Raw genomic sequence first — 27,162 nt, forward strand, 5'->3', positions numbered from 1 at the left:
TTGATTAGACAACTGACCTGGTTACCATCTGTAGCTACAAGAAGCGAGGCTGACATTTTTAGAACAATCCCCCCAGAAGCAGAATGTTTCCACCTCTGTGGCACAGCAGTCTTTTTGTGCTGGGAGAAATATAACCAGAGCTAAAGATACGCTGCTTGAAGCATGCTGTGAAGGGGGTGGGCTTCTCCCTCCCCTCTCTACTTCAAACAAGCCACATATTGACTCATGGTCTAAAGTTTTTTGTTAGTGGGTTTGGTTTCTTTTTTGGCGGGGAGAAAACAACCAACCCACTGAGCCATTTGTTATTTGCAAGCTGGGAACTCCTTAAGTCATCCCAGAGGAAATTTCTTTGGGCTGATCATTCATTCTCTCACACACAGAGACGTGTACACACACACACACACACACACACACACGGAGAGAGAGAGAGAGAGAGAGAGATTTGCACTGCACTATGGTGGTGCAGGCAGCCGTGACACCAACCAGGAGCCGAAAATTTCTCTTCAAAATACCATATGGATCTCTGAGAAGACACAGTGCAGAAAGGGTAAGCAGCTATTTTTTGTGTACATATTATCTCACACACACACACCCCCGGTGGATATATCCTGCTCGCCCTTTATACCCATGATGCTTTAACCTTAGGCTATCATAAGGTATCAAAGCCAAGTGATGCCTCTATATGGTGATGCAATGCAGACAGCCAAGCAAGCTGACTACATAATAATAACTAAAACTGGTTGGAAGTTGCAGGCTTGATAGCATAAAACTTATGTGGGCTATTCTGGTCTTTATGCCAAATCAGTAGTTATGATTTACTGGTTGTGGCTGTATGCTAATAACCACTAATGAAGATTAGCTAAAATTGTAATCAGTATTAGTGCCGGTTGGCCATGATTTATTATGGTAACTGGCGCTAATGGAATTTCCCTTACAGTGCCAAGTGATCGATATTGGGCAGGGCTATAGGAAGATGAAGATGAAGAGTGGCAGTCAAGGCTAGAACGGGTAGGGAGGGCAGCTAATCTGTATTCCTGGAGGTTCTAAGGCAGCAACTACTGCTTTGGGATACAAGATGATGTATAGGATTATTCCATTCTAGAAGCAATGTATGAAGTAGGACTTAGAAAGGTTCTGAAATACGAAGCAATGTGCATTATTTAGCTTGAAGTTCAAGTTTACTTGGGAAATGTCCTATAGTTCACCTTGTTGCTTTACACTGTCCTCAGGAAGTGGTTGCCAGCTACTGGGTAGTTGTAGATCCTCATATATTCAGGCCAGGCGTGCCACCTTGCCCCCGTGACAGCGGGTGACCGGGGCATGCGCATGCGCCTGTGTGATGTTGGCATGCCTGTGGTGTGCCGATGTCACTTGCAGAAATCACAGGGGCGTGCCAACATGACATACACATGCCCCACAGTGTGCACATGCCGCCAAGTGGAGTGAGGGGGCAGCCCTTTCATTTAAATTTTGTGGTTGCCTGGGCACCTAAGGCCAAACATAGTCTGCACTTATGATTCAGGCTAACATACTGATTACGTGGCACAAGCTTTTGTGGGCTTAGGCCATAATAAATGGCCAAATCTTTAAAGTGCCACAGCTCTCTTCTTTACTTTTTGGCTACTCCCCTCCCCCACTACCACTGCTGTAGTGGGGTATTTTGTTATACACAAGAGCCATGTTGGGGACCTGCAGAGGAGACCTGTTTCAATATGCAGATCTTTTGATAGGTATTTCTTTTGATCTATATGGAATTACACTGAAAGAGGAGTACTCATGCTTCTCATGCCCCTTCGTATAATCTAGAGCAGGGTTTCCCAAATTTGGGTCGTCACCTGTTTTTGGATTACAACTCCCATAATCCCTAGCTAGCAGGTCCATTAGTATCAAATGCGTGAGCAGGGCTCATTTTCACTGTGTGATTTTTGTGTGGGGAAGGAAAGGTGAAAAGTAGGCAATTCCTTGAAAAAGTGAAGGCAATGTCCACCTGAGCACCTGTATATGAGTGTTGGGGAAGGAGGATTTGCTTTATGGAAAACTGCAATGTTAAGGCAGCTTCGGTATGATTCAATTCTGTGCAAAATCTGAAGGTGTTGCAGCTCCTTTGTGTTCAGCAGTGGTGGCTTTATAATACTTGGTTGCTGCTACTGAATGATAACTGAGAGGAGGGTGCTTGCTTGCAAATGGATGGCAGCAGTGGCGAGGGGGCAGATGTCTTCATAGTGCACCTAGGCAGGGGTTCTCCAAGGCCAGCACACGTCCCTATGGGTGATGCCATTAGTGGTGGATGCTGATCTCTGAGGACCATTCCTCAGGCACACCACACTAGTGCCTGTGCTGTCTTATCTCCTTTTACCTCCCTCCCACCCACCATTCTCTGGCTATCTCTGCAATGTTTTAGCATGCTCCTCTCTACATTGGTTTCTGTTCAATATCACCCAAGCATCACAATGAAATAGCACAATGAAAGAAGGAGAGCTCTACATGTGTGCAGCCATGAAACAGCTGGGCAGAAGAGAGGCAATGACCTAATAAAAACTGAGTGAGTAAATTCAGAGCTTTGGGTTAATTATGCTGTGAACTGTCCAAAAACCTAGAAGACATATGAGTTGGGACTGGAACACAGTGCTAGCCTATCCAAGATCCAGGAGCCTCGGGCAGTGGGGCTGCCCTTTGCACGCATGGCAGCTGTGCAGCAACTGCCAGGCTTGTCACATCCTGCCGTTGTTTCATGGCTTTTGCTCAGTTAGAGCAGCTGAGCACCACTGCACACTCGGGACTTTGTGAGGGAAACCATCAATGTCATGAAGCTGATTAAGCAGGGTTCCCAAGGAGACAAAACCTTGAACCTCAGTCATCTGGCTAAAAGGGGTCTGATCAAAAGGACCTTTTCCTAACAACATGCTTCTTTCATTCCCTTCTTTTAAAAAATAGCACATTAGTAGGCGAAAGGAAGGTTTTGAATTCTTATTTTAGGGAGAGAGAGAGAGAAAATAATTTTTATTTTAGTGTTTCTAGCAAGGCTTCTGTGCATTTAGCAAGGTTTCCAGAAAAGGTGGCAATCACCTTCCAAAGGCATATGTGTCAGGGAGCCAACCAGCAATAAATCACATGGGGTATGTAAGTTCACTCTTTATTGGCTGAAACTAGGCCTGCTCAGGTAAGCCTGGCCTAATGAGCACAGCAGCTCTTCTTGGTAGGTCTTGCCCCTCTGGGGCAGTTGTGGAGGCTGAAGATCCCCGCCTTCCCACAGCTACCTAAATCTCTTCCTCCTCCAGGTCCTTCCTACATAGTCTGCATCTATGCCAACAGGCCTGTTTCTAGGGGAGGGGGAGACACCTTGACTTCTTCACCAGCTTGCCCCACTTCTGCCTCTTGGTTTCCCTCATCTGCTCACTGAGCCCCGTTACCTCTTCAGCTCCCCCCTCCTCCCAGTCTTCTCCCTCTGACCACTCATTGTTGTCCCACCACCAATCCCTGGACTCTGAGCCTTCTTCCCCTGGGGCTTTCCCAACTGCTTCCTCCCCCCACGCCTCTGTGTCCAGCCAGTCCATGACATCATATCATCTTAAAATAAAACTCTAGAGATTGGGAAGCCAGAAAATCCAAATAAAACCAGGCTTGTGAAGTTATGGTCAGGATGGCCTTTGAACTGCCATGGTTCTTTGTGTTAAAGTTTGTGAAATTGCAAAGTGAGGTGAATAAAGCCCGAGCAATGTTCTGTTCTCAGTTATATGAATGAACCTTCTTCTGGCGTGTTCATTAATGCCTTTCCCATTGAGCCAGATGCTTACCTGAGTAAACCTTAAGGAGATAAGTGGCACACAGAGGATGGTGGGCAGAGGATCAACTTGCATTAGTTTCACAAATGTTTGCATGGCATTTAAAAAGAGACAACAAACACCAGCGCCTTAACTGTCCCTGACTGACCCTCCATCTGGACAGCATTAATTAGCTGATTACTTCCTCCCACTATCGGGAGGAAGAGGAGAAGGAAAGATCAGGGGAGAGGTTTCAGAAGTCATCTGAGGAGAAACGGCTCCTGCCATTTAGGGATGTGGGAGAAATTCAACAGATTTAATGAAAAACTACCTGATCCACATTTCTTGAACCTATGCAGGAAGCACACATATTCTTCAAAATTCACACTTCTCCAAATTTTGTGATGCAGTTCTCCAATTGAACAATGTGGCAAAAATTGCATATATTGGTGAAAATAACACAGCATGCATTATATTAGCAAAAATTCAATGAAAAAAAGTTTATCAGTGAAAATTGCATGCTAAAATCTCTATATTAGAAGAAATTTGCACTTTAGTGCTGACAATTTTTCAGGAGGCTTAAAAAAAATCGCCATTTCCCATGGAAATGTGTAGAACTGAATTAAGATGGGAAAAATTAGAAATTGAGAGAAACCAACATTGCAGTCATCCATCCCTATTTCTTTCTGTGTGTGAATGTGCATGTATCTGTATATTCACAGAAGAAACATTTGATTGTGTAGAAGTAGACATTTGCTCTGAAAAATAGCATGTATTTGGGAAAGATTGGTAAAATAAGCTGGGGCCATCAAGCTAAATGAAAGGCATAATCTTGGGACCACTGCCAAGTAGGGATGGGAAAAAATTTCACGCAAGCAGGAAGTGTGGCCTTTACTCCCCTTTCTTTCTTTTGCGATGTACAACCAGATTAACTTTTTCCACTCACATATGGCTTTTTGGGAACTCTTTTTGTTGTGGGAGTGTGGAGGCCAATCACTTAAAATATGTAATAGTTGCGTAATGTCCACATTTGTTTTGGAATCTCAGTTTTAATGTTTTTCACATACTGTAGCACTTTTGCATTTTGTATGTTTGATGCGGCTTCCCAGAGTGCAGCGTGGGGTGTGGCTCTTTTCTGTGTAGTCCTGTCTGCCTTTTGTATTCTTCTGGGGTGGGAGTGCTGTTGTTCATCTCTAGCCTTAGGGCGGGCTACGCAACATCTCCCATTGGAATAGCCTCATATATCAAAGAGATTTTCTGTTTGTGCTGCTGGCTGCTTGTGTTTTGGGGCTGTTTGACTACTCTTTTCCACTGAGGTTTGCATGACTTTTGCCACCATATCTCATGCCCACCCCCACCCCAGTTTGCACCTGCCCAGCTGCCCTCCCGCTCCTTCCACTTGCCCAGTAGCCACCCATCATGTGCCCCAGCGCTAGCCTGTACAGTAGTCGCGCAGCAAGCAAAGGGGCTCCTCTGGTAGCATCTTTTCCGTATCCTGGAGGAACGGAGTATGCGAAGACTGCAGCCGTAGGAATGTCCAAGCTGGGGAAGCCTGAATGGCTGCCAGAATAATAATTATTTCCCCCCACATTAGGATTGGGAGCGGTCGGCCATGTGATAATACTTTTTTTTTTTTTAATAATTTTTTATTAAGGTTTTAAACAAACAAAAAAGAAAAACAACACACACAAAAAACAATACAAAACTTAACAATAAAAACACAAAACATAACAATTAAAAACAAACTCTTTTCCATTTCCAATTTTAAATTACTTTTTTTCTGGATAAAAAAAATCCTTCCAGTAGCACCTTTAAGACCAACTAAGTTAGTTCTTGGTATGAGCTTTCGTGTGCAAGCACACTTCTTCAGATACACTTCAGATATTTTCGGGACTTCCTCATACCTCCCTCTTTTGTATTCCAATCCACATTATTTGTCCAGCAGTTTCTTTTCCACTTTTTTAATCCCAGTCTTTAATTTAATAAAACGTTAAAATATATAACTTCAACTTTTTTAAACCTAATCCTTGATCTTAATGTCATATAGCTTTAAATTTTTCCCTTTTATTATCAAATTTCCATTTCTTTAAACATCTTTAATCTTGATCTTTAATCTTAATCTATCCTTAACTTTAACCTGTACAGCTGGAAACCACTTGTTTTCAGTCCAACATCACTCTAACATTCCTTAATTTTGCAGTGTTTCTGAAGATAGTCTTTGAATTTCTTCCAGTCTTCCTCCATCGACTCTTCTCCCTGGTCACGGATTCTAACCAGTCATTTCCGCCAATTCCATATAGTCCATAAGTTTCATCTGCCATTCCTCCAGCGTGGGAAGTTCTTGTGTCTTCCAATACTTTGCGATGAGTATTCTTGCTGCTGCTGTTGCATACATAAAGAAAGTTCTATCCTTTTTAAACACCATTTGGCCTACTATGCCCAGGAGGAAGGCCTCTGGTTTCTTGGGGAAGGTATACTTAAATACCTTTTTTAATTCATTATATATCATTTCCCAGAACGCCTTAATCTTTGGGCACGTCCACCAAAGGTGAAAAAAAGTACCTTCAATTTCTTTACATTTCCAACATTTGTTATCGGGCAAGTGATAGATTTTCGCAAGCTTGACTGGGGTTATGTACCACCTGTATATCATTTTCATAATATTCTCTCTTAAGGCATTACATGCCGTAAATTTCATACCTGTGGTCCATAACTGTTCCCAGTCAGCAAACATAATGTTATGACCAACGTCCTGTGCCCATTTAATCATAGCCGATTTTACCGTTTCATCTTGAGTATTCCATTTCAGCAGCAAGTTATACATTCTTAACAAGTTCTTAGTCTTGGGTTCTAACAATTCTGTTTCTAATTTGGATCTTTCCACCTGGAAGCCAATTTTCCTGTCCAATTTAAATACCTCCATTATTTGATAATAATGAAGCCAGTCTCGCACTTTGTTTTTTAGTTTTTCAAAACTCTGCAATTTCAGTCTATCTCCGTCTTGTTCCAGAATTTCCCAATATTTCGGCCATTTGACCTCCATATTGACCTTTTTCAAGGCTTTCGCTTCCATTGGTGACAGCCACCTTGGGGTTTTATTTTCTAGCAAATCCTTATACAGTGGTGCCTCGCAAGACGAAATTAATTCGTTCCGCAAGTCTCTTCGTCTTGCGAGTTTTTCGTCTTGCGATGCACGGTTTCCCATAGGAATGCATTGAAAATCAATTAATGCGTTCCTAGGGAAACCGCCTTCAGACCAGGTCCGGGGACAGTCTGTCCCCGGACCTCTTCTGAAGGCTGGGGGGGGGGGGCAAGGGCTTTTCTTCCCACCCCCAGCATTTTAAAAAACCCCGGGACAGCGGAGGACTTCTCCGCTGTCCGGGCGATCTTAAAATGCTGGCGGGCGGCATTTTAAAATCGCCCCGGGACAGCGGAGGACTTCTCCGCTGTCCGGGGCGATTTAAAAGCCCCTGGGAAGGCAGGCAGGGGGGACAAAGACTTTTGCCCCCCGCCAGCCTTCAGAAGAGGTCCTGGACCTCTTCTGAAGGCGGGCGGGGGGCAAAAGTCTTTGCTCCCCCCCTGCCTTCAAAAGCCCTCCGGGACAGGCAGGCAGGGGGGAGCAAAGACTTTCGCCCCCCGCCCGCCTTCAGAAGGTGTTCCCGCCCCACCGCCCGGCTTCGGAGCACCGTTCCGAAGCCGGGCGGCGGGGGGAGGTGTTCCCTCCCCACCGCCCGGCTTCGGAGCACCGTTCCGAAGCCGGGCGGCGGCGGCAGGTGTTCCCTCCCCCCCGCCCGGCTTCGGAGCACCGTTCCGAAGCCGGGCGGCGGCGGCAGGTGTTCCCTCCCCCCCGCCCGGCTTCGGAGCACCGTTCCGAAGCCAGGCGGCGGCGGCAGGTGTTCCCTCCCCCCCGCCCGGCTTCGGAGCACCGTTCCGAAGCCGGGCGGCGGCGGCAGGTGTTCCCTCCCCCCCCGCCCGGCTTCGGAGCACCGTTCCGAAGCCGGGCGGCGGCGGGAGGTGTTCCCTCCCCCCCGCCCGGCTTCGGAGGAGCCTTCCGAAGCCCGGCGGCGGCGGGAGGAGGTGTCCCCGCCCCGCCGCCAGGCTTCGGAGGAGGTCCGAGGACAGTGGGGAAGACGCGCTGCGCTTCCCCGCTGTCCCTGAGATTTCCCTATGGGCTGTCGTCTTGCGAAGCAAGCCCATAGGGAAATTCGTTTTGCGAAGCGCCTCCAAAACGGAAAACCCTTTCGTCTAGCGGGTTTTCCGTCTTACGAGGCGTTCGTCTTGCGGGGTACCACTGTATCTTATCCAAACATTAAACAGCGCTTTCCTGACAATGTGGTTTTTAAATGCTTTATGTGCTTTGACCTTATCATACCATAAATATGCATGCCATCCAAATACATTATTAAAACCTTCTAGATCCAAAATGTCAGTGTTTTCAAGAAGTAGCCATTCTTTCAACCAGCAAAAAGCTGCTGATTCATAGTACAGTTTAAGGTCTGGCAGGGCAAATCCACCTCTTTCCTTTGCATCCGTTAGTATTTTAAATTTTATTCTGGGTTTCTTGCCCTGCCAGACAAATTTAGAAATATCTTTCTGCCACCTCTTGAAACAATCCATTTTGTCCACGATCTGCAAAGTTTGAAACAAAAATAACATTCTAGGCAATACATTCATCTTTATCGCAGCAATGCGGCCTAGCAGTGAAAGCTTCAAATTTGACCAAATTTCTAAATCTTTTTTCACTTCTGACCAACATTTTTCATAATTATCTTTAAATAAATTCCCATTTTTTGCTGTCATGTTAATCCCCAGGTATTTAACTTTCTTAACCACTGTTAAACCTCTCTCATTCTGAAACCTCTCTCTTTCAAACGGTGTTAAATTTTTCTCTAGAACCTTGGTTTTTTACTTGTTCAATTTAAATCCTGCCACTTGACCAAATTCTTGAATCAGTTCTAAAACCCTTTTTGTACTAGATTCTGGCTCCTGTAACGTCAATACTAAGTCATCTGCAAATGCTCTCAATTTATAATGTTTAATTCCGACCTGTATACCTTTAACCATCTGGTCCCTTCTAATCATATTCAGCAGAACCTCCAGGACCGAAATAAAAAGAAGTGGGGAAATTGGGCAACCTTGTCGTGTCCCTTTTTCCGGCCATGTGATAATACTGCCACTGTTCCATTCATGTGTGGAAAGAATATATAAATATAATATAAAATATAAATAAATAAATAACCTTCATGCTTCTGAATAGGTTCATGGTACTACTGCTTTGCTTTTACAAAATGATAGCCATAGAGCTCCAAAACAGCAAAAAAAAAATGTGGATGGTGATATTTCTGTTGAATAATGAAATTTACCAGATTCGTTGAAGCAAAATTCTTTGTGGAACCTCCATATGCAGTTGTGCTGTATCTGAAGTGCAAGTTCCCCACCCCTATAAAGCAACATTCCCACCAGTCTGCCATGTTTCTGCCCATGGAACCTCCATGAGCAGTGTGGCTGAGATGCAGTTCCCCACCACTCTTTAAAATAAGAATTCTTCCTCCCTCAACCCACAAACACTAAACCCCTGCCAGTGCTCCCCTTCCCACAATCTGTGTTGGAGAGAACAGTGTGATAGGAGCATTGCAAAGGTAAAGTAATTTAAATAGTCACCCCTCCCTAGCTAGCTAGCAAAACTCTCTATGGCCAGACCATGCAGCCCCCCCCCAAAGTATGTGCAGATGGGGTTGAGGCCCTCCCCCATATTGATGTGCCAGGCCCTGCTGGCAATATGGCAGTGGAGGGCCCTATTGGGCCTCCCCAAGGTGGTGGCCGGCCTTGTTGAGCCTCCCCTGAAAGCCCATGTGTGAGTGTTGCCATGCAGAAAACCTTGCATAGAAGAATACCTGGAATTAAAACTCCATGCACATTCACAGCAAAACTGACCATTAGTTCCATGGGACTGGTAAACTACAGTGTAGGGGATTAACTACACTGCCTATCAGCCAAAGAGAAACCATTATGAAATTTACATATATGGGTGGGGTTTTCAACTGCATGGACTGGAAAAGAAACACCAATATCAGACAATGATGTAATGCTTCTGTTACACCCATGAATGGGTGTCTTGAGGGATAAATGGAGGCATGCCATGCTCAACACAAACTGTCGCCGGATTCAAGGCAGGGCTGAATTAAACATTGGCTTGGCATCCCTACCTCCAAGTTGTTGATCTGGAGACCGTGGTACTACAGAGTCAGCTAACTGTCAGAACCTACCTAGTGCCCCTAGGTGGGTTGTTCACTTAAAGAGCGGAGGGCACATCAGATGCACACTAAGCTTCTAGCAAGTGCTTCCTGCCTCGTCCCATTTCTAGAACTTGTCAATAACAAGCAAGAGGAACGCTTGTGTTTACAAAATGCAGCAGGGCAAGATAAGTGCATAGATGGAACAGTTGAAGGAACTGGGCATGTTTAGCCTGGAAAAGAAGAGACTGAGAGGAGATATGATAGCCATCTTCAAATATCTCACGGCTTTTCACATGGAGGATGGAGCAAGCTTGTTTTCTCCTGCTCTGGAGGGTACGACACAAACCAATGGCTTCAAGTTACAAGAAGAGAGATTCCAACTCAACATTCAGAAAAACTTTGACTGTAAGAGCTGTTTGCCAGTGTTTCCCTCCTGTTTCCCTCAGGAGGTGGTGGACTCTCCTTCCTTGGAGGTTTTTAAGTAAAGATTGGATGGCCATCCATCTTGTATTATTTAGTTGAGATAACTGAACTGCAGGGGGATAGACTAGATGACCCTGTATCCCTTCCAGCTCTATAATTCTAGGATTCTGTGGTTGATACATGCACAGAGTAAGCCGGGTTTTCTCCTTAGCTTGGTCACTAAATGGCAGTGGTGGCCTCACATCCTCTGTAGGTGATTAAGTACAGTGGTACCTTGGGTTAAGTACTTAATTCGTTCTGGAGGTCCGTTCTTAACCTGAAACTGTTCTTAACCTGAAGCACCACTTTGGCTAATGGGGCCTCCTGCTGCTGCCGCGCCGCCGAAGCATGATTTCTGTTCTCATCCTGAAGCAAAGTTCTTAACCCGAGGTACTATTTCTGGGTTAGTTGTGTCTGTAACCTGAAACATCTGTAACCCGAGGTACCACTGTAGTTAAAAGTGAAGTATTCAAGCTTGCTGTCATTAAGAAGCCATTCCTGCATGCCGTCCAACATTTATCCAATGAAAATAGGGACGTCCTAAGGACAATTCCAGGATCAAATCCAAAACCTGGACAGCTTCTCTAACTCAGGGATGCCCCTGGAAAATAGGGACACCTGGAGGGTCTGTTCCTGCAGCAGCAGCAGCAGCATACCTGCTGTGGAACTCCTGTGTTGCAGAAGGAGTGATTACGTAGGCCTGAACCAACACAAACAGTATTTATTGGTGTGTGCCTTTTTCTTTTGTAAATCTACCAAAGAATAAAATACAACAAAATCGGGATTAAAGGGTTGGCTCAGGACGGTGGAGGGCATGTGTGCTGTGTCCCATTGGTGTAGTTGTGGTGGCACTTGCCCTTATTTTGATAGGAAATGCTTGGGGCGGGTCGAGCAGGGTCAGTTGCAGGGGAGTGAGAAATTTTTATCTGTGGAATGTTGGAGGGTATGCTTTGCAACCCCTGAAATAGGATCCAGAACGCTCTGCTTGTGGTCCACTTAAGAATTGCTTAAGTACTTTGCAATTCTTTGCACTTTGGAAGCTACAAAAGTACTGCATTTCAGGAAGATGTGCCAATTGCACAAAAAACCAAAATTGTATATAGAAAGACCCTAATTAAAAACAGCACCCTACACTAGGACTCCTTGGACACCCCCTTCTCTACTTCTGCCCATTCTCCTTCAAGCCCCGCAGAATCTCCAAAGGGCAGGAGATACAGAACTTGGTAGATGCCTATTATTACCATTACAGGCACAGAGTAAAAAAAAAAAGCAAAGCAAAATCAATATATGTTTTGCGGTCCTGAGAATAGTTTACACTCAGTGTGGGGTGAGGAGTTCATTCCAAAAATAAATATCTAATGAGAAAAGATACAGAGCCAGAAGAAAGTCAAAGGTTGTAATTACTAAATGACTATTCTGGAGGAGCCCTTCCATTAGTGACTGGAGTATTGCTTCCAGCAGCCAGAGCCTGTCTGATTCACAAACTGAAGTCCATGGGAGATTTTCCCACATTCCCCAGGCTTCTCAACATGACCTTCTACTATTGAGCAATTCATTTCTTGCATTCCTCTTGTCTTGTTACTGAAATTTGCCAGATTATTGCATACAGTTGACTAGACTGCTCTTAAAGCTATATCTGGGAACAGTCTGCCAGGAACATAGGCTGTACAAGTTCCGTCAAAGCAAATGGAAACTGCACTGGAGCAGACCAGTTAGCCCCTCTAAACCACAGCTCATTTGCATTGCAATGGATTTCTGTCAACATTTAACATAGCTAGAAATGAACGAGCAGCTAATAAAAGTTTAGCATTTGCAGGGAATGCATCCCACCAGAAATCTTGCTCAGGCTGATCCCGCAGCACAGACTACATTTTTGTTTTAGCTTGGCTCCTTCTGTATTAGAGGCGGGCAATCTGTGGCCTGTAAGCCAAATGTGGCTCTTAGCTGATGCCCTCCTAGTCTGCCAAGCTCTGGAGAACCCCACCCACAACTCAGGGGAAATAGGTTGGCTGCACTGGGGTTGCTGGGCGGGGTGTTGAGTCTCCAGTCACCAGCAATTCCACAGCAACCAGACTTGTTACATCATTTAGTACACACCCCCCAGTGTTCCCAGTGCAGCCAGAGACATGCTCCATGCACTGGGGGGGGGGGGGCAGAGGGAGGGCAAGCATGTTGAACAAGTCTCCCTGTGTGCTGAAAGTGTGGGAAGAATTCCACATAGCATGTTCTCCCCTCCCCCCATGTGCTGTCCTGGGGGTTCCCCCAACCTGGTCCTCTGAGCTAGTTTGGGGCTGTGAGGCGCATGGAGGGAAGAGAGGGACCAGCTGGGCTCAGGTGAGACTCTTGCTGGCCTCCACGAGTGAATCCAGCACTGTGTGGCCATGCCCCCCCCCCCCCAAGAATCCTCACCCACTGGGAGCAAAAACTCCCCACCCCTTTTCTCTATCATGGTGAAATCAGTTTAAACTCTGGCTTTAGGAATATAAAACCTTTACTGAATGGATTTCAAGCTGCCGTTTTTATGAGCTTTGGCTCTCATAAGCAACATTGCTAGTGCCAGACTTTAAACTTCATTAACAGCAATGCCTCTTTGTAATACATTTCAGCAACAGCGGAACAAAGTACTGTATATGAATTGATCACTTTGTAGAAGAGCTGGAAAAGGATACCATCATGAGTATTCTGGCTTCTTTTCTTGTGAGAAATTCAGAAGTGCAAAATTTGCATGCATGACACTATGTTGTACATATAGTCAAAGGAACCTTTTTATGAAAATGTGAAAGGCAGTCTAAATAATAAAACTGTCACTGAGGAAGTGCTTTGACATAACGACTGCTGACTTGCCCTTCAGTTGTACTTTCTTAATCTGACATTATTATTTTTTCGGACCTCTGCACCAGCATTTTAGAAGGCTTAATTTGACCTTTCCACAAACATACTACATTTTGGATTTTTCCTTCACCAGTGCTGGGCGCTCCTATACCTAGAAACTGCTGGATACTTTTTGATGGTTTTAAATAACATGACAACTCAAAACAGACTACCAGTAAATCTGGCGGTGTAAGTGTGGTGGTATAATTTTCACTGGAAAATTAAGAGTGGTCCTTTCAGCCCCCCAACCCTTGATCCTATATGCACAATGCTGTAAGCAGAGAATTAAAAAGTCTGCACATGAGAAGAATCCCTGCTACATCAAGCCCAGCTAGTCCACCTTCCTGTTTTCACAGTGGCTGACCAGATGCTCAATAGAAGTCTGCAAGCAGAATCTGAGCACAACAAGCCCATCTCCTCACCTGGACTTCCCATCAGCTGGTATAATACTACTGTAGGGTTGCCATACGTCTGGGAATTCCAGGACGTGTCCTCTTTTAGGGGTCCTACATGCTCATCCAGGGGGAATTTTAGATTTTAAAGCAAATGACCTGGATTTGGTTTTTTTAAAAAATAACAATGTGGGGGGGGGGCGGTTCTGGTTCAGGCTCCATCGTGAGCAGCTCAACAACTTTTTGTGTTCAGATTTTTACTTCTTGAAATATTGCAACCCTATAACTGGGGTGTGTGTGGGTGTGTGTGTGTGTGTGTTAGTGATGTTGTTTGTAAGCTCTCTTTTTTTCAGTGTCAAAGAGAACTTTGTTTCTAAGCCTTATAGCTATTAACATTGTTGTGAACATTATTTTGACTTCAAATGCAAAGTTTTAAGGTGCAGAACAAATGATTAATTTCCACTGCTGTTTGCATGCTCAGTATGATAGCAATGTTTAGAAGGTATAATTAGAGTGGTACAAACTTTGAAATAAAGCAAGTCCTAATTTAAATTTAAAGTCTTCTTAGCTTGTGACACCCATTCTATAAATATAAACTTGTGTTTTAGTATTAACGGTGAGTAATGTCTCTTCATAATATGTTAGATGAATTCCTTGTGAAACAATAACGAGACCTAAGAAGCAACAAATAATGTGGTTGCACTGACACTTCAGTGGGGAACAGTGTCATTTTCATTGTACAGTATTTCGACAAAAATTCTATGGATTTTACCCCACTGGTTAGGTGGGGTAAAAATGTTTGCTTTGCTTTCAGTTCATTGCATTTTGTTTAGGCGTTTAGTCATGTCCGACTCTTTGTGACCCCATGGACCAGAGCACGCCAGGCACTCCTGTCTTCCACTGCCTCCCGCAGTTTGGTCAAACTCATGCTGGTAGCATTGAGAACACCGTCCAACCATCTCGTCCTCTGTCGTCCCCTTCTCCTTGTGCCCTCCATCTTTCCCAACATCAGGGTCTTTTCCAGGGAGTCTTCTCTTCTCATGAGGTGGCCAAAGTATTGGAGCCTCAGCTTCACGATCTGTCCTTCCAGTGAGCGTTCAGGACTGATTTCCTTCAGAATGGATAGGTTTGATCTTCTTGCAGTCCATGGGACTCTCAAGAGTCTCCTCCAGCACCATAATTCAAAAGCATCAATTCTTCGGCGATCAGCCTTCTTTATGGTCCAGCTCTCACTTCCATACATCACTACTGGGAAAACCATAGCTTTAACTATACGGACCTTTATCGGCAAGGTGATGTCTCTGCTTTTTAAGATGCTGTCTAGGTTTGTCATTGCTTTTCTCCCAAGAAGCAGGCGTCTTTTAATTTGTGAATGCTGTCACCAACTGCAGTGATCATGGAGCCCAAGGAAGTAAAATCTCTCACCGCCTCCATTTCTTCTCCTTCTGTTTGCCAGGAGGTGATGGGACCAGTGGCCATGATCTTCGTTTTTTTTATTTTGAGCTTCAAACCATATTTTGCACTCTCCTCTTTCACCCTCAATAAAAGGTTCTTTAATTCCTCCTCACTTTCTGCCATCAAGGTTGTGTCATCTGCATATCTGAGGTTGTTGATATTTCTTCCGGCAATCTTAATTCCGGTTTGGGATTCATCCAGTCCAGCCTTTCTCATGATGAATTCTGCATATAAGTAAAACAAGCAGGGAGACAATATACAGCCTTGTCGTACTCCTTTCCCAATTTTGAACCAATCAGTTGTTCCATATACAGTTCTAACTGTAGCTTCTTGGAATAAAAAATGGAATAAAAAAGATGGAATAAAAAATGATTCACACTTTGTGAATGTAAACCAGTGGCGTAGCGTGGGTTGTCAGCACCCGGGGCAAGGCAAGTAATTTGCGCCCCCTAACCCGTGGAGCCAGGTAGGGGCAGAGAGCTGCGAGTGCGAGCGCATGCCCCCCCCAGATGTTGCGCCCGGTGCGGCCGGCCCCCCCTGCACCCCCCCACGCTATGCCACTGATGTAAACACTGTTACGGATTTATTTATTTTCCAAGTTTATAGGCTGTTCTTCAATTTGTTGGACAGCTAATATGTATTTTATCTTTTTATATTTTTTTAAACAAACACCTGGAGCATGAGACATTGCAAAAATAAATTATCACTCAAACCGCTTCAAGATATTGAATCCACAGAGGATGAGTGGATGTTCAGTTATTTAACTCTTTAGTTAGGTCCGCAAGCGTGCCTCGTCTTATCTTCTAAGATTCTAAAGCACCTTTTGAAAATATAGAGAAAGCTTCTACAGACTGCCCTATGTATACCATGGGAAGATGGGGCAATTGTGGCTTTGAAACATATCAAAAGACAGCAGTGTAGACACAGAGATCATGTTTAAACATGGTGGTGAACACAGCTATAAACTTCTTCACCCCAAGGGTTATACTGTATGATGCAATCATTTGGATTCTTACTTGCTTATAGGGAGCTTTTTTCCACAACTACTATGGAAGAACTGATAGTTGTTGCCATGTTTTTCACTGGCTGTTCATTAGGGACATACCTTGTCCATTTTGCTGGCTTTCAAGTCCAAACAGGAAGTTCTGTTGTCTGCAACTTCTTATCCTGAAATGAACTGGTTGGATTGAGGACAGATTCAATACCCCCATGATAATTTTCTAAGCCAGCGTTCATAAAAATGGAGGGGGGGGGGATCGCAGGTTCCTTAAAAGTTTTTTCCTGTTTATAATAAATTGCCATTAAATTAAAGTCTTGTTCTTAATAACACAGATGCTTATGGAGTGTACGGAATCCCAAGAGAGCTTGAAGTTGGAGCACCTTATTTGCCTGACAAGATTTCTGCCTGGAATGATGCACACATTTGTGTACTTCTTATAGACAGTAAATGGGCCCAAAGCTCATCACAGCTTCCACTGTGCCATATCAAAATTCACAAACAATGGATGTTCTGGAGCAGTGGGTGTCCATGGCATGAAAACAGAGGGAACTGAAAAAATGGACGTGCATGCTGTGGAAGTGATATCATGGATAGGATTTATTAAGGAAGCAGTTTTAAAATAAAAGGATAGCTTAGGGCAGGGGTGGGGAACATGTGGTCTTCCAGCTGGTGCTGGACTACAAACTCCATCTTTCTGGACCATTGGTCATACTGGCTGGGGCTGATGGTAGTTGGAGTCTAACAACATCTGGAGAGCGACACGTTTCCCATTCCTGCATTTGAGAATTACCAGCTGAAAACAGAAGCCCTGTATAGAATTTCACTTCCCCCCACCATAACATGCATGGGCCTGAGGTTCAAAGGAGGAGTTTCTCAGAAGTGGTCAATCCACCAGTTCTGTTATACATGAGGAATGTCTCTTCCTCCTCATAGTTCATTTAACTTCAGCTTGGCAGATTTAATTAGCTAGACTTTGCTAGGGTCACAGAACAAGTAGTGGGACTTGGGTGTTTAGAACTTTTTGATCCTTGTGTGTGGAAACTATGGAAAATTTATTTCATGTTTGTATTCCATTTTTATAACCCCTTTTCCCAACCCTCAAGGTTTTTAATAGCCCAGTTAGTAAGTTGTTGTGCTTTGCAAAAACATGTGTGGCCTCATCTCAGCCCCTCCCTTGCCTTCATGTACTGATGTTCCATTAGCATCATTAGCACACTTTATGAGTCTCAGATTTTGGTGTCCATATCCTGCTACAGTTCTTGGGCTGCATTGCCTAAACTTGTGTGCAAAGTTCCAAAGACAGATGTTAGTTGATTCTGGATAGCTCTTTGGAGCATTGGGAAATCAATTGTAAAAACTCAGCAGCACATGATCCAATATGAGAGATACATAGACTTTATCATGCTTGGAATGTTATCTTGTTAGCAGCTCATTGGCAAAGATGGGGCTATATCTCAGTGGTTTATGCATCTGTACTGATGTATCTTATGCTGAGACTACTGTACAGAGCTGGAATCATGGTGTGAGAATTTCATTGCTTTTAACCTAAATTAATGTCCTGCTAGATACACAACATTACAAACTAGAAGAGAGTCTTCCGGTTTCCCACAGCCTAACTTCTCTCAGGATAGCCATCATCCTCAGGAATGTATTCAACAATCAAGTGAGCACTGGCCCACAGAATGTTGCTTGTGACTCGTCCTATTGGCTGTGCATTCACGGGATTTCTGGCCTCATCATGGTTTACGGGGGTTGGACTAGATGACTCTTGAGATCCCGTCCAACTCTACAATTCCATTATTCTGTAACTTGTTAGGAAACAACAAACCACAGTCTCTGGCTTGGCTATACAGTGGTACCTCAGGTTACATACGCTTCAGGTTACAGACTCCGCTAACCCAGAAATAGTACCTCGGGTTAAGAACTTTGCTTCAGGATGAGAACAGAAATCGCGTGGCAGCAGTGGGAGGCCCCATTAGCTAAAGTGGTGCTTCAGGTTAAGAACAGTTTTAGGTTAAGAACGGACCTCCAGAACAAATTAAGTACTTAACCCGAGGTACCACTGTAGTGGGAAACTAAGAATTGCTTACCTTGCTTGTGCCACAAGAACAGTTAGGTTTATTTGTGGTAAAACAGGGCTGCCCAAGACATTTTGCTGCTTCAGGTAGAGCAGCAAATGGTCTTCTGCCTTCCCCAGCTAGAGCCATAGTGCTTAAGACTAACCAAGGATGGCTCTACTCTCCTGGTAGGAAAGGGTTAAGGAATGATATAGCCACATGACGTCCTGCTGTTAACATTATAAAAATGTGACACCAGAGGGCGCTGCAGAGAAACCAGAAAGCGGGGGGGGGGGGAGCCAGAGAGAACAGATGTAAGTAGCACTTTATTTGAAGAATATGCCCTGTGACGTTTTGGAATGGTATTTCTAATATTGTTCTAATGATGTTTAAAAGGTCAGTGTAGATCCAGCCCAAGTTATTTGATACCTGAGACAGAATATTCCGAAGTACTTCTCTGAGGGAAAGAAAAATACAAAACAATAATAAATTCAAAAGTAGCAATTTTCTGCCCTTTCATGCCACCCAAAATCAGCTGCCTGGTGCCTCCGTCCTCCCTGTGAAACGCCTTCCCATCAAATGTCAAGGAGATAAATAACTATACAACTTTTAGAAGACATCTGAAGGCAGCTGTGTATCGAGAAGTTTTTAATGTTTGATGTTTTAATGTGTTTTTATACGTGTTGAAAGCCTATCAGAGTAGCTGGAGCAACCCAGTCAGATGGGCAGGGTACAAATGTTATCATCATCAATCTCAGATCAGCCCTGGTGGGCAAAACACAACAAGCCAGGGATCCTGGTTTATTTATAACTGTGAAGGGAACCATAGTTCCTGAGTGAAACCCTTTAAAAAAAAAAGGCATTCTAGTTGAAATGTTACAGGAAAAATTGAAATGTGAACGCCACTTGTGCAGCCCTTCTGAAAGCTAGCTGGCAGTCTAAGTGGTCGCTTGGGATCCAATACTAATAGGAGCAGATTGAGAATACCGTCAGGGATTGGTGTTTGTCAAGGCCATCTTATTTTCCCCAAAGCATCAGCTATTTCTGAATAATTACCCTATATTTTTTCTGCATCTGGGCCAAATCAAGATTTCTAGTTCATCATCATCTCACATTTTCTTTCATTTGCCTTAAGACTCCAGACTTCTGCAATCTTCTCTCTCTGCCCCCACCACCCTCATTCTTTCTCTTAAAGCTGCCATTTCCTTCAGCTGCAAATGATTTGATCGCTTTGGGCTTTGTGTGATTTGAGTGTATTTTCTTGTTCTCTTTGCTTCACAGCTGTGACCTACTTAATTACAAGCAGGAAGCAAACTACAGAATCGTTAGGGGAGGGGGATGTCTTGTGCTGCTAAATGCTAGGATGTCTTCCTTAATAACAGGAAGCCAGGTTTCAGATAGTGGCACAGAGTATTTGCATTCATTTTGCATCAAGATAAGGAAAGTGAATAGCATATTTTTCTTCTTAATTTCTTATTCCATTGGGAGGGGGCGATGGGGAAGCAGTAGAAGTTTCAAGCAACCACAAAAAAAGGAATGACTCATACGTTTCTGAATCGAGATCATAAATCCTTCTTGTTAGCTATCAATTTCAGCCTTCTTAACAACCTCTGTCTGCTTTCTTTACAGACAATGAAGTGTCTAGAATCAAGTCTCTGTGTGTTCTCTCTCTCTCTCTCTCTCTCTCAGTAGTTCTTTATAATGTTTGGATATATGGTAAATAGTGGAAGGTGATCAGGTTTGTGGCTCTATGAAGGCAGTGTGGCTGGGCATATTTCTGCTTCCTTTCACTGTATTTTATCTTCCCTGATGCTTTGCACAGGGCCATCCTTATCCCATGAAGCAAAGAAATGTAATTTTGTCAGAAACAGGATTCCAAAGGGACTGCCAGTTTCCTTCCTCCAGTCTTAAACAAAATGAGATCAAGTTGGGGGAGGGGCATCTTTTAATAATTTCATTGAGGTTGGCACAAAAAATGCCATTATCCTGTGCCAGAGGTGGAATACCATTTTCTGCCCGTGGGCCACATTTTGCGCCCTTGGCCACATACCCACAGTGAGTGTGTCCAGAGGCAAAAGTGGCAGAGCAATGGATGTGACTCTTAGCTTTGCATAGGGGGCTACATTCCAGCCTTGCAAAGGTTGGGAGTTTCCTACATATCCACCTACAGCCATTGCCATAGTTCCAGGACGCACTTGAGCCACGTGAACGCACTCCAGAAGGGTGCTGTGCAGGGCCAGTAAGGGATGTGGCCTGGGCAGAATCCTGGGGGGTGGGGAGAGAGAAAAGTTGCAAGGGCTGTATTTGTCCCAGCCAACCAGCCAGCCAGCCAAAAGCCCCCCCCCCCCCCGTCTTATGCCATTCACTTTTAAATACACTGGGTGTAGACACCTGGAGACGGATTGCATTAACCTGCTTGCAAACATCTGCACTGAGAAGTTTTGAGTTGCTGCGGTGCCATCTCTTGGGTCTGCGTCAATCTGAAACTGAGCTCAAACTTGGTAGCCTGACACAACTGGACATACACCACCGTACCCCCGCTTAAATCTATATTGCAGAAAGGGCAGAAGGAAGGGAAGACATATATCAAAGAGGCTATAGAATATGAAGTCAATATAGCTAGATTCTCAGGCAGCATTTGCTAAGGGGTGTAGGGAGTGGTGGCAAAGTGTTGGGAGGGCAGAACTGTGACCTCGAAGCTCGCCCTCAGGTGCACTGGATGGTGCTGCCCCATTGTAAGTGAGATTCAGTTGCCACACAGCACATGGAAGGAGATACCATCTTGTCCTTCATCTCAGGCCAGCCCTGGAGATGGTATTCCACTTTCTGTGGTGTAGAGCAGATATCCTCCATCCCATGCATTGCACACAGGATCTTTCATGTGACACCTGATTCTACAGGCGCTCATGCGCCCCCTCAAGGCACAGAGAGGGGACATAAGAATAGTAGTTGGCATGAAACACCTGCTGGCAGTGTGCAGGGACTTCTGAAAATAGACTAACCCTGCTCTTCATGTATGAGCCATGGATAGAGATGGTGAGTCCTAACTGTGCTGAGTCAGAGGTAATTCCTATTGAATTCAGTACGGCTTCCTTCCAGTTAAGTGGATTTAGAATGTCATCCTTAATCTGCTTCCTATTTTGAATTTCAAAACAAAACAAAAAAAGCATGGGCTCTATCACTCATTATTGTTTTTCTAACATGGAAAGAAATTATCTTTCTTCTGTGCCAAGACCCCGTGACCCCAAAGTTCCCTAGGGGAACATGAATAACCACACAGGACAACAGCATATTGGGGTTTTAGACTGAATATGGCCACAACTTTATTGGTTACAGTAGACAGTGGTTTGGCAGGAAAGGAAAAAGGAAAGACTGCTGGGCAGGGCTCAATTTAAGGACCCCTAGGAGCGGGCTCAGGTGCCCCCATTGGCCAGCTGGGCCCTGCCAAGGGGAACACCTGCCAAGGACTGCCGACATTGGCCAATAGATGGCAGCCTGGTGATCTGACCTGCTATTAGCTGGATCACTTGTGTGCTCTGGGGCCTGGCTGCAACGCCACCCACCAAGGAAAGTGAACCGTCTTGCTAACTGCTTCTCAGTTAAAGTCCTAACTTCTTTGTCAAAGCGGGGCACACCATCTGGATTTTACTACCCGTTTTTGACTACCCTATACCCTCATTTTAAAAGTAAACTTACATTTAAATTTTATTTTCCCCTACCTGCGCTCCAAAGTTTTTGTGACTTATAACTAATCTGTCCTTTCAGGATGCATGAAATGAGAGAGGATGATAGGTTTGTGCTGAACTCAAGGTAGCAAGAGCAACTGCAGTCCTAACTCTACTTACCTGGGAAGAAGCCCCACTGAATTCAATTGACTTGCTTTTGAGTAGACACTATTAGCTTTGCAGCCATACATGGTTTTATGATGGGCAATCAGACAGTTCATTAATTTTGTCATCAATGTTTCAAGGGGATTTTTGTTTGGGTGTTTTTGTGGTTGTTTTGCTACAAATGACTCCCTGTGTCATTCACTTTTAAAGAGGACATGCAGGGAAGGTGATTGCTTTGCACATATATACTGATGGCAGATATATGCGTCTATGTAAAAAACTAATTTTAAAAATAGGTATATTTCCACATCAGCAAACAATCAGTGGAACACAGACTTGTGGAAAATAAATCATTTGCAGCAGAATGGAAAACACCAGAGGAAAGTGCAAATGACTATTGGAATGGATTGAGGTGTGTTCATACATCCCTGTTAGTGAATTTACTAGTATCATACAAAAACATTACATTGGAATGCAAAAACTGGTCTCCCATGGGTAGTATTACCTTGACTAGGTAGTACTACTAAACATTGATTTAGTGCCAAGAGTGTGCTGGGTGCTAAACTGCTCAACTGCACACAGCTCCAGAACGTAACATGCTAAATGCATCTGTTCTGCTCAGCTTAGTAATTGATTCAAGGATGTCTATAGTGTGACACAAACCAAGGAATATATCCTTCTGGTGACCTGTGTACGTGGATCAGAGCAATCTCATATCATGGCTGCTGGTGGTGGGTTCTTTGCATTAGATAGTTTGTTCTTGTGTGCATGTGTACCTGTAATCTATGCAATTCATTTTACTTACCACCATTTAATGAACATCTAACTAACATTTCCTTGGGCACTGAGGGGAACCAGAACATCTGTCAAGTCACAAGTCATACCGACTTCTTTGCATGCTATTGTAGTTATAAAATAAAATAAAATTATAAAGCTGTTTCTGTCCTGCTGAGGCTGGTTAACAGGTCCCCTCTTACTTGCTGAGCCTAAAGCTGGGTTCAGATTTATAATGAGAACAGTTGAAGATCATTAAACTGGTTTCTAATTATCTGCCTGCTTTCCCATCTATCTGTCTGTCTATCTGGTATTCTTTGGTTTTTGTCATGTAACTCATAACATGTTTTAGCTTAAGGTTACCAGATATTTTTAAATGAATCAGGGGACACTTTAATCAATCAATCAATCAATCAATCAATTAAATACTACACGTTCGGGACATTGATGCTGCAGTGATGGTGGTAGCAGAGGAGCAGCCACCGCCTTGACCTCAGCCACTGCCTTGACCTCAGTATCTGAAAAATTATTATAAAAATATTAAGACACTAGTCGGTTTGGAGTAAGTTCAACGGTTTATAATTCTGTGAAGGGAAATATAGATGTAGGATTGATTTGGCTAAAATAGAATATGCAGCAGTAACTGTTAACTTAAGGAAACCATGGAAGGATGGATGGGAAGTCAACCAATCATATTATTCCTTCCTTCCTTCCTTCCTTCCTTTCCTTTCCTTTCCTTTCCTTTCCTTTCCTTTTTGTATTTTGAAAATTTATAAATAAAAAAGTCAGATGGGCGGCATATAAATAATGTTGTTGTTGTATTTGAAGTGTTGCTGAACTTTAGATTTCTATAAAGTCTTTATGACATTGACTGTTATACTTTTGATCCATAGCATAGAATTGGCCTTTTTTACAGCTGCCACACACTGGGTCAATGTTAGCATTGAGCTATCCACCATGACCCCTGAGATCTCATTCCTGGCCAGCTGATATTATATGAACAATGTAATGTCTTCCGGGGTCAGGTTGGATAATGGTTTGTTGACCGTCTGTAGGGGGGAATGTTTCTAAGAATGGTTTTTTCGTCTCTTGCAAAGGGAAGATTAATTAGAAGGGTCAGTGCCTACTTCATACTTTCCCAGGGTCCTAAATTACTTGTATGCACAAGAATCTGAGAATGTTTTAAAGCAGATCTTGAAGCTCTTGATAGTTTGTTAGTAAAAGTCCAGATGTTCCTTTGTGTTTAGACCAGGGGCTATAAGCTTTTCCAGCTGAGGACTCACCTTTCCTTCAACATATAATATGAGACCCACTTTAAAATTTATTTATCATTTCTTTATCATATATTGTACATATATGTATAAATCATTTCAAAAGCTTTCCATAGCAGCTAACAATTAAAAGCATCAGTTCAAAACAATGGAGCATTAACAGCAATAAATGCTAAAAACGCTTAAAATCCGTGTTTTTATCCAGTGGGATAAAAATAGATATCACCGCATCTAAAAACCTAAGTGAACATTAATGTTGGCGTCAGACAAGTATTTTTAGGCAGGGTGCCACCACATGACAACTCTGCTTCAGGTCACTACACACCATGGTGTCATTGCTGTAACCCACTCTGGGAAAGGTCACGATTCAGGGCTTGTCCCACTTCCACTTGTCCTGTGTCTAGAAAGCACAGCTCCAAGGGGTTTTCCACTTCTCTCATACTTTCTAGGCACAGTTCTGAGAGGTTTTCCACTGGTCTCCCTGCTTTACTGCTGAAGTGGAACAAACAGAAATATGCAGCAATGCCAATAGATGTTTGTTCTGATTTAGTAGTAAAGAGTGGGTTTTCCCAGGGAAAGTGGCGGGACAAATGGATGAATGCAGTGACTACTACACAAAGTTTGTTTAATGCAACAATTGAAGTGTGTTGTCCTTGTGTGAAATGCCTTAGAATTCTGAGTGGTGTGCCAAGAGTTTCAGTAAGGTAGCAAAATTTATTTAAAGGGTTTCTCACACAATTGTGACACCTAGTCACCCCTAGCTCCACTATTTGAAGACAAATGGGTTAGGCGAGGTATGAGGAACCTTTGGCCTTCAAGATATTGCTGAGCTAATGCTCCCATTGGCCTCAACAGGCATTAGCAATGGCCAGAGAGGCTGGGAGTTGGAGTTCAGCAGCCTCTGGTTCCTGATTTAACCCAATGGCAGGGGAATAATGGTTATCACCTTTTGTTGTTTTACTTTAATGTTTAGATGTCTCGAGGTGTGGGACATTGCAAATAAATGAGGTATTGGAAGAAACTAGCCATGTGGCAGTCCTATATGGAAATCCCCAACTCAGCTCCACAATCTTTGCCTGGAATAAATTACTTTTGTAGCATAATCCTATTTTATGTAATAATATGTAGAGCAATTTCAGTCTTAAGTAATGCTTTCCAAATAGTGGTAGAAGCCTCCCACAGTTGCAGCAGTCTTTACAACTAGTTGGTTGGACTTATAGGAGAGAAAATTCCTATGGTGACAGACCCTGTTTACCATAAGATGTTGGGTCACAAATGTCAGCCCTGCCATTATAATGGCAATGACACTGTACCTCTTGCGTCCCAGGTGCTGCTGGAGACAACACTCTGGGACGACTGCGACCAACATCTCATGCCCAGAAGCATCTGGCTCTCCAGTGTGGAAAGCAGACTGACTGGTGGACCAGATAGATCTTTGGCCTGATCTAGCAAGGCTTTTCTTAAGCTACATTGTGGAAGGAAAAGCTCTAAATAATTATATTATGGAAGTCAGATGTGAATGAAGCAGGGATTACTGGATGATTGTTTCCCTGGGAACAAGAACAAAGGGGGGGAAAGCAAGATCTTCTCATGTGAAATGAACATTCGTGTAAAACTCCAACGATAACTCATGCACACAAGATCATAGATATTTTTAAAAGAAGATCAAAGGCAGGAGGGTTTGAATTACAGTTTAGATCTTTTAAAAGGAATCTGCGGTTTTGAACTGTACAAGTAATTAACACCACACGTCAATCAGATGCATTAGCTAAACTGAAAATTAGAAGCATCGAGCCCAAACTAAGCACCACTAGGAATGGAAAATTATGCCACAACAACACTGGGAATATGGGGGTGGCTCATATTTCTGTGCAGGCATTCATAAGGCCCCCACCATCTTGTATCACAGGTTTGCTGTCCATGTCTTAAAGGAAAGAAGTCCTTTCGACATGGCCAGACTATCACAAGTTATATTTGCTTTCATGTTATGGAGTGAAATTAGAGTGACCAACTACATGGGAGTACAATTGGCCTGCTGTCCTTTTCACAGCGGTGGAGATGAGGGGATTTTGGCATATGTAGTCTTGGAATTCTCAGCACGATAGGCTTGTACATGCCTAAAATCTCTCTTCTACGCAACAGTTAAATGTACAGGAACCCTTTGCTCCTTCTGTATAGTGAATTTGAGAATTAGGGCCAGTAATCATCCTTCCGTCCATTGGCAGCTATTCATGCTTCGATAAATCCACGTTAAATATTATATGAATCTAATCAGCCAGAAAGGCTCCATAGGAGGCTGAGCAAGCTTTTCTAAAACAAGGAGCTCTGTGTTTTAAAATGGTCATTTGTATAGGCTGCACTTAAACGGCTCTCATAGAGTCACCTTACAATCCATGCAGTTGAATAAATACATACTAAGATAATTGGGGGGGGGGGGGGTGTCTGCATAATTACATGTTTGAAAGCAATACAGGGAACAGGGATGCCCCAAATCCTGCTGATGAACTCAGGCCATGCATTTTTGAAAACCATTTTCAAAGAGTGGTCAAGTTGTTGCATTCCCCTTCTTCATCATCATCATCATCATCATCACCTCATTCAAAATAACCAAAGGAATTAAATTGCATGGTGGGGGCAGGACTGCACACAACGTGTGACTGGGTCTCATGATATGGAGCCAGCATCCTTAGGAAGCTGCTGGTAGACACAAATCACTGGTACCTTCCTTCACACACACACACACACACACACACACAAAAAAAACACAAGGGCTGAGCAATATATGCTTTTCAGCATCACAATATATCACCAGCTGAACATCGTGGTATACTGATATATCACGATGTCAGAAAAAAGGCTGGAGCTATGTAGAGGCATTGGCTGGCTTCATGGTTTTTCCTGCATTGTGATTTTTGCCAGCACCTGCTCTTGTGATTTGCTGCCCCTGCATGAGGCAAGGGAGAGCTGAGCCAGCAGAGTTAAGAGGGGCTGCAGGAATTGAGAGAATTGGCTGCTTCATGATTTTTCCCACATGGTGATTTTTGCAAAGCACA

General features: G+C 43.7%; 1 protein-coding gene across 6 annotated transcripts in view; it reads left to right on the top strand.

Annotated features, from left to right (window-relative positions):
* The window catches only part of FRMD4A (FERM domain containing 4A), a 411,715-nt gene that overhangs the window by 142,849 nt on the left and 241,704 nt on the right, over positions 1-27,162 (top strand). Inside the window, exon 1 of one of the 6 annotated variants that reach the window (XM_081023497.1) lies at positions 389-547. The exons of 4 other annotated variants lie outside the window; for them this stretch is intronic. In XM_081023497.1, the coding sequence (XP_080879623.1) occupies positions 455-547 (93 nt within the window). In that variant the 5' untranslated portion in view covers positions 389-454. Of the gene's footprint in view, positions 1-388; positions 548-27,162 lie in introns of those variants that run through there. One more of the 6 variants, XM_081023501.1, reaches the window with a different exon arrangement.

Source organism: Podarcis pityusensis (genome assembly GCF_964106645.2).
Source record: "Podarcis pityusensis genome assembly, chromosome: 10".
Lineage (NCBI taxonomy): Eukaryota > Metazoa > Chordata > Lepidosauria > Squamata > Lacertidae > Podarcis > Podarcis pityusensis.